Source organism: Microchirus variegatus (assembly GCF_963457635.1).
Source record: "Microchirus variegatus genome assembly, chromosome: 1".
Lineage (NCBI taxonomy): Eukaryota > Metazoa > Chordata > Actinopteri > Pleuronectiformes > Soleidae > Microchirus > Microchirus variegatus.
In genome coordinates this window covers 41,860,472-41,869,107 of record NC_139802.1, presented here as the reverse complement: position 1 = coordinate 41,869,107, position 8,636 = coordinate 41,860,472, and the positions used below count along the sequence as shown (strand labels likewise).

General features: G+C 40.3%; 1 protein-coding gene across 1 annotated transcript; it reads left to right on the top strand.

The window, feature by feature from the left end:
• Positions 1-1,666: 1,666 nt before the first annotated feature.
• Positions 1,667-7,536, top strand: minar2 (membrane integral NOTCH2 associated receptor 2; the record flags this gene model as incomplete). The annotated part of the gene is made up of 3 exons (XM_083908374.1): positions 1,667-1,813; positions 5,030-5,278; positions 7,336-7,536. The coding sequence occupies 3 exons, from the start codon at positions 1,667-1,669 to the stop codon at positions 7,534-7,536; spliced, it is 597 nt and encodes a 198-aa protein (XP_083764500.1).
• Positions 7,537-8,636: the final 1,100 nt, after the last annotated feature.

The window sequence follows — 8,636 nt, the reverse complement described above, 5'->3', positions numbered from 1 at the left end:
CATTGAGCCTCCGCATAAAGAATGGACGATCATCATCATCATCATCATCACTCGCTTGGCAAATACGATTTGTTACGGTATAGAATACCAGTAAATACAGGTATGTAGAGGAAAGAACTGCTTCTATAGGTTGACCAACGTGTCTTAGGCTTTATCCACCACATGGGGGTCACGGGGGCCACTCAAGTCAATCCCAGGGTCACTGGTCCATCACAGGGCACAGAAGGAGAACCATTTACTCTCACCTCTGCATGTTTTTGGACTTGTTGGCGGATGCCGGGTCTCTGTGGAGTTCAGTTGGCTTTCGTAGCCAGTAGGTGTCAGTAGGATCATGTCAGGACCTGGTGACCAGAACAGCTCTTCAACAACTCTACCCTCCCATTGACCCACTGATTTATCAAATGGGTATACACCCAAAAAAAAGTGGGTGTGTACGCTAATTTCCACACAAAGATCGGTATTTATCGATAGTTGGTGATCAAATCTCATGCCCGCTCAGACCAGGTGAATCCCAGAATCAGCTTGTTGGTCATTAGAGTGAGTTAGCGGTGATGCGTTCAAGTCCTCTATTCGAGATTCTGGTGGTATTTTGTCATGTGGCCATGGCGTTCTTATCTTATCTTATTTCTTGGGTTGGTTGCCCATACGCTGATGGGCTTGGCACTCAATCTCGGAGGGATGTGGGGATGATGATTAAATCTCATCTCATTGACCGGTCGTCCTGGTTGGTTCCCCCCCTTTGCTGTAGCGTCTTTGTATCGTGTACGAGGAACGCCGTACCTCATCAATCTCTAAAGTTCCTCTTGCAGACATTGGAGCGCTGAGCTAGCAGTTGTTTCTTGGTTAATCCAGATTATGGGCTTGGAGGCATCCATAGGTCACACATCCTTTTCATATACACCCTTAGAAATATGGGTTCCAAAAGGGTCCTTCTACACGGGCTGAGGTTCTACCTGGAACCATTTGCTTCTGAAAAACCTTTTCCAGAAGAAAGAGTTTTTCAAGGGTTCTTGGTAACACTAATGGTTCCAGTAAGAACCATTTTGATCTAGAGAACCCTTTTAAAACCCCTTTCCTGAATAAAGGGTTTTAAAAGGGTTCTTGGTGGAACCCTCCAAAAGGGTTCCAGGTGGAACCTTCATAAAAAAGGTTCTACCTGGAGCCAAAAAAGGTTCTCCTATGAGGACAAGATGGAGAACCTTATATGGTTCTACTAAGCATTTTTATTTCTAAGAGTGTACCCCCTTTCACTGGGATTGTTTGTTTAGTAGAATTGCATAGAGTTCCTATTCTCTGGTCTTGTCCATATATGGCGGGTATAGGACCTGAGATGACATCAGAAATCAGAGATTATAATCTGTGTCTCACACCAGACATCATACAGAAGGAGTGCAGTTCATCTTGAGACAGCAAGAAGAGGTTTTATTTACACGGCACTCGGATGACTTTAGCGTGGTGCTGGGCCTGCAGCACTCCCTCCCTCCCTCCCTGCCTCTCTCAGCTTCTGGCTCTAAATGGCCAGATTGAGTTACACACACCTGTAAGTGATACAGCCTCATAAATATCCTGCTCTTCATTAATTATTAGTGAGCGTTCAAACTTGTAGAGAGATTGTCCACGCAGCCAGACAACAGACGAGTATGTGAACGAGTCGCCGGTGATCGGCATGGACATATCTGCTCTGCCCAACAGCAACCACCCGGAGAAGTTCCTCCAGCTGGACGTGCGGATACTCCCCGTCACACATGGCATGTTCCAGGTCGGGGCGGCCATTTCCAGTCAAAGGCACTGGCAGAACAGGGTCTACTCTGAGGTACGGAACTGTTTCTCAGCCACTACTGCAGCAATGAAAGGATTGTTAGAATAATAATAATAATATACATATAGAAAGTGCTGTAATTCCTACACCGTTCAAATTAAAGATGAAAGTGTGTGGTTAAAGCATTTCCTGAATTTCAAAAAAACATTAAAATTATTCCTTAAGAGGTTTGCAAATATTTTCAACGGATCCTTGTTCAGGGCGATGCTGACTATTATGATGGTGAATTTCAAGTTATTCCGAGATACTTTTTTGTTTGTGAAAGGAAAGTCAGCTCACTGTCAAATTGCATCAGAGCAAATGGATTATTTCCCGAATTTCAAAAGTTCGTTAAAATTATTCCTTAAGAGGTTTGCAAATATTTTCAACAGATCCTTGTTCAGGGCGATGCCGACTATTATGATGGTGTATTTCAAGTCATTCCGAGATACTTTTTGTTTTTTTGAAAAAAGTCAGTTCACTGTCAAAGTGCATCAGAGCAAATGATTCATTTCCTGAATTTCAAAAATTGATTAAAATTATTCCTTAAGAGATTTGCAAATATTTTCAACGGATCCTTGTTCAGGGCTATCCCGACTATTATGATGGTAAATTTCAAGTCATTCCTAGATACTTTTTGTTTTTGAGACTAAAGTCAGATAACTGTCAAAGTGCATCAGTGAAAATGGATCATTTCCTGAATTTCAAAAAATCATTAAAATTATTCCTTAAGAGATTTGCAAATATTTTCAACAGATCCTTGTTCAGGGCGATGCCGACTATTATGATGTTGAATTTCAAGTCGTTCTGAGATACTTTTTGTTTTTTTGAAGAAAGTCAGCTCACTGTCAAAGTGCATCAGACCAAATGGATCATTTCCTGAATTTCAAAAAATTGTTAAAAATATTCCTTAAGAGGTTTACAAATATTTTCAACGGATCCTTGTTCAGGGCGATGTCGACTATTATGATGGTAAATTTCCAGTCATTCCGAGAAACTTTTTTTTTTTTGAGACTAAAGTCATCTCACTGTCATAGTGTATCAGGGCAAACGGAAAATTTCCCGAATTTCAAAAATTCATTAAAATTATTCCTTAAGAGGTTTACAAATATTTTCAACAGATCCTAGTTCAGGGCGATGCCGACTATTATGAGGGTAAATTTCATGTCATTCCAAGATACTTCTTGTTTTTTTGAAGAAAGTCAGCTCACTGTCAAAGTGTATCAGGGCAAATGGTTCATTTCCTGAATTTCAAAAATTGCTTAAAATTATTCCTTGCGAGATTTGCAAATATTTTCGACGCATCCTTGTTCAGGGCGATGCCGACTATTATGAGGGTAAATTTCAGGTCATTCCGAGATACTTTTTGTTTTTTTGAAGAAACTCAGATCACTGTCAAAGTGCATCAGGGCAATTGTATCATTTCCTAAATTTCAAAAATTCATAAAAATTATTCCTCAAGAGTTTTGCAAAATTTTTCAACGCATCCTTGTTCAGGGCGATGCCGACTATGACGATGTTGAATTTTAAGTCATTCCGAGATACTTTTTGTTTTTTTGAAGAAAGTCAGCTCACTGTCAAAGTGCATCAGAGCAAATGGATCATTTCCTAAATTTCAGGAATTCCCTTAAATTATTCCTTAAGAGGTTTGCAAATATTTTCAACGGATCCTTGTTCAGTGCGATGCCGACTATGACGATGGTGAATTTCAAGTCATTCCGAGATACTTTTTGTTTTTGAGATTAAAGTCATCTCACTGTCAAAGTGCACCAGAGCAAATGGATAATTTCCTGAATTTCAAAAATTAATTAAAATTATTCCTTAAGAGGTTTGCAAATATTTTCAACAGATCATTGTTCAAGGCGATGCCGACTATTATGATGGTAAATTTCAAGTCATTCCGAGATACTTTTAGTTTTTTTGAAGAAAGTCAGCTCACTGTCAAAGTGCATCAGAGCGAATGGATCATTTCCTGAATTTCAAAAATTCCTGAAAATTATTCCTTAAGAGGTTTGCAAATATTTTCAACGGATCCTTGTTCATGGCGATGCCGACTATGACGATGGTGAATTTCGAGTCATTCCGAGATACTTTTTGTTTTTTTGAAGAAAGTCAGCTCACTGTCAAAGTGCATCAGGGCAAATGGATCATTTCCTGAATTTCAAAAATTCCTTAAAATTATTCCTTAAGAGTTTTGCAAATATTTTCAACGGATCCTTGTTCAGGGTGATGCCGACTATGACGATGGTGAATTTCAAGTCATTCTGAGATACTTTTTGTTTTTGATACTAAAGTCAGCTCACTGTCAAAGTGCATCAGAGCAAATGGATCATTTCCTGAATTTCAAGAATTCCCTTAAATTATTCCTTAAGAGATTTGCAAATATTTTCAACGGATCCTTGTTCAGGGCGATGTTGACTATTATGATGGGGAATTTCAAGTCATTCCGAGATACTTTTTGTTTTTGAGACTAAAGTCATCTCACTGTCAAAGTGCATCAGGGCAAATGGATTATTTCCCGAATTTCAAAAATTTGTGAAAATTATTCCTGAAGAGGTTTGCAAATATTTTCAACGGATCCTTGTTCAGGGCGATGCCGACTATTATGATGTTGAATTTTAAGTCATTCCGAGATACTTTTTGTTTTTTTGAAGAAAGTCAGCTCACTGTCAAAGTGCATCAGAGCAAAATGGATAATTTCCTGAATTTCAAAAATTCATTAAAATTATTCATTTAGAGGTTTCCAAATATTTTCAACGGATCCTTGTTCAGGGCGATGCCGACTATTACGATGGTGAATTTTAAGTCATTCCAAGATACTTTTTGTTTTTGAGACTAAAGTCATCTCACTGTCAAAGTGCATCAGGGCAAATGGATTATTTCCCGAATTTCAAAAATTTGTGAAAATTATTCCTGAAGAGGTTTGCAAATATTTTCAACGGATCCTTGTTCAGGGCGATGCCGACTATTATGATGTTGAATTTTAAGTCATTCCGAGATACTTTTTGTTTTTTTGAAGAAAGTCAGCTCACTGTCAAAGTGCATCAGGGCAAATGGATCATTTCCTGAATTTCAAAAATTCGTTAAAAATATTCCTTAAGAGATTTGCAAATATTTTCTAAGCATCCTTGTTCAGGGCGATGCCGACTATTACGATGGTAAATTTCAAGTAAATAATGTGATCCATGTCCATGTGCGTAGAGAACCAAAACTCCTTGTTTGTGTCTGCAGTGGGAGCGCAAGGCTAGGACCGACAGCAGGTCTCCTCCATCGTCCCCCGAGGGCGTGGTGTTTGTTGACAGATACCTGGAGAAGCACATCACTCCGGTCACTCTAAAGTCCAACATCAAAAGGAACCCCCTGTACGCCGACTTACGGTCACCCACGGACACGGCGGACGACGACAAGTTCAAGCCCTCGTGGACCGTCAAGGAGTACGACACGCAAACCGTCCACGGCAACCTGGCCAGTTATTTAAAGGTACGGACGCGTTAAAAATCGTGTGCACAAAAGCTAGACTGCGCAGTCTAATCTGCTCATCTGAGCACAGAAACACGGGAGTTGTGGATGAGGTAGTAGTTTTAGTTGTAGAGTTGTAAAGTCATTAGACCATAGGAGACAGTGCTGAGTAGGAATTTTTTTTTAGTAATTTCCCCTTTGAGAGATTAAAACAAATCAACTGGACCGTAATAAAACGCCTACATCTATAATAAGGTGTGCGGCGAAGTCGAGCGCTGACTCATCTGTCGTACAACCACACTTCACAAACCTTTAATTATCACTTTAATCCATACAAGTACACAAGTAATCGATATACATGTTTTTAATACAAGTATATATAAGGATTATTGAAACTGTATATTTCACTGTTATAATAAGCTACACTCGTGGCGTTCTTTAAACCCTGCAGGCGTCAGTGTTTGACCTCTCCATGAACACTTGCTCTCTGCCTCCCTCTGCTGGTTCACCGCTGCACAGTCAGGAATGTTAAATATCCTGTTTTATTTTTGCATAATTATTTTTTTTTTTTTTTGGCTTCTTTCTTTTCTGATTCGTACAGATAACAGCGTTCACAGATGGTTGGATTAGTGTGTGAAGTGTTTTGAGTATTTAGCCTGAGACATGGACAAACCTGTGAGGACACAAGGGAAAACTGATTTAAGCCACTTAAAGCTGTAGTACGTAACCATCTTCTGCATATAAACGATCATACATTGGCCACAGTGCAGATTCAGTCTGGGAGTTATCTCTCTCTGTGATTCTCTGCAGAGCAGAGCGTTTCACCTCATGTTGCCTGGCAACAGTCCTGTGCCGCACACACAGGTCGGGATTTGTCACGTCGAGACAGTCTGGTCAACGAGAACGGACGGAAAAAAACGTGAATTATCAGGAAAGATAGAAGTTTGAGAAGTGAAATCTAAAAGCCTGTCATTCAGCCGTCTGACGCAGATACAGTGCTTATTGTCTCTGCTGCTGTATATACACAAGCGCTCCCCTCAGGCATAGTAGAATAGAAATAATGTTTTGTCATTTTGTTTCTCACACACAGTGTCTCACACACACAGCATCTCACACTCTGTGTCTCACACACACGGCGTCACACACACGGTATCTCACACACACAGCGTCTCACACACACAGTGTCTCACACTCGGTGTCTCACACACACAATGTCTCACACACACGGCATCACACACACAATGTCTCACACACGGCGTCACACACACGGTATCTCACACACACAGTGTCTCACACACAGTGTCACACACACAGTCTCGCACACACACGGCGTCTCACACACACAGCGTCTCACACACACACGGTGTCTCTCACACAGTGTCTCACACACACTGTCTCTCTCACACACAGTGTCTCACACACAGTGTCACACACACAGTCTCGCACACACAGCGTCTCACACACACACGGTGTCTCTCACACAGCGTCTCACACACAGTGTCTCACACACAGTGTCACACACACAGTGTCACACACAGTCTCGCACACACACGGCGTCTCACACACACAGCGTCTCACACACACACGGTGTCTCTCACACAGTGTCTCTCTCACACACAGGGTCTCACACACACAGCGTCTCACACACACAGCGTCTCACACAGACACGGTGTCTCACACACACAGCACCTCACACACACAGCGTCTCACACACACAGTGTCTCACACACGGCGTTTCACACAGTCTCGCACACACAGCGTCTCTCACACACAGTGTCTCTCACACACAGCGTCTCACACACAGTGTCTCACACACATTGTCTCAAACACACTGTCTCACACACACAGTGTCTCTCACACACTGTGTCTCACACACAGTCTCTCACACACACACAGTGTCTCACACACAGTCTCTCACACACACACAGTGTCTCTCACACACATTGTCTCAGACGTTTGATGTTAATGGTTTGTCTCTGCCCCGATGACTGATGCAACACTGCCCCCCTGTGGTCTCCTCTGGACTCACAAACACCCACCACACTTTACAGCTGTTTTATTTCTTCTTGTCTTCACAGGAGGACGAGAAGACTCCTAAAGACATGGACTTTTGGCTGGAGGAACTCTACACGCCGGGATTCGACTCATTACTGAAAAAGAAAGAAGCGGAAGAGAAAAGAAAGAAAGCTTGTAAGATCGCGTCCGTGCTGCTCGCGTGCGTTTGTGCGACTCTGCTCGTTATTATTCTGCCCGTCATGCTGCTGCGAAGGAAAACCTGACACAGAGGACGTTATGGTCGCGTTGGCCTCCACAATCACACGCTGTGTTTCTGTAAAAACCAGTGGTTCCAAAAGTCTGGGTCGGGACCCTCAGACGGACCGGGGGGGTTCCCACGATGTTCCCAAACCTTTGAGTTATAAACTTTCATTTATACATGTTTTCAGTGACATGAATAAATGACGTAAGGTGTCATGTGATGAAATGAGTCTCTACGTTGCTCTTGCCATGATCGATTTTGTGATTTCAATAATCTGCCATTTAAAAAAAAAAAAAAAAAAAAAAGTTTGTGTTAAATTCACCACGTCCCTGAAGCAGAACTACATCCATGCATGAAGACGATTGTAAAACAAACGTGTTTTAAATCGTTTTAAACATATACTTTTTATATATATTTATCACATTTTAAATCTCTCAGCTATGCTGAACAACATTACTTCATAATATGTCAAAAAATAAAATCATAATTAAATGTGTTTTTCCAAAAATCGTTGTGTTTTCATTGTTTGTGATGCTTTCAGCTGCAGTGATGGTGAGGAACATTTATACAGAAATGAAGTGTTTTATACTATACTGTACTGTACTATATTATACTGTACTATACTGTACTAAACTGTACTATACTATACTATACTATACTGTACTAAACTATACTGTACTATACTATATTATACTATACTGTACCGTACTAAACTATACTGTAGTAAACTATATTATACTATACTGTACTAAACTATATTATACTATATTGTACTATACTGTAGTAAACTATATTATACTGTACTGTACTATACTATACTATACTGTACTAAACTATATTATACTGTACTATACTATACTGTACCATACTGTACTTTACTATACTAAACTATATTATACTATGCTATACCGTACTAAACTACTATACTGTACTAAACTATACTATACTGTGCTAAACTATATTATACTATCCTGTACTAAACTATACTGTACTATACTATACTGTAAAAACTATATTATGCTATGCTATACTGTACTAAACTATACTATCCTGTACTAAACTATACTATACTAAATTATACTATCCTGTACTAAACTATACTATCCTGTACTAAACTATACT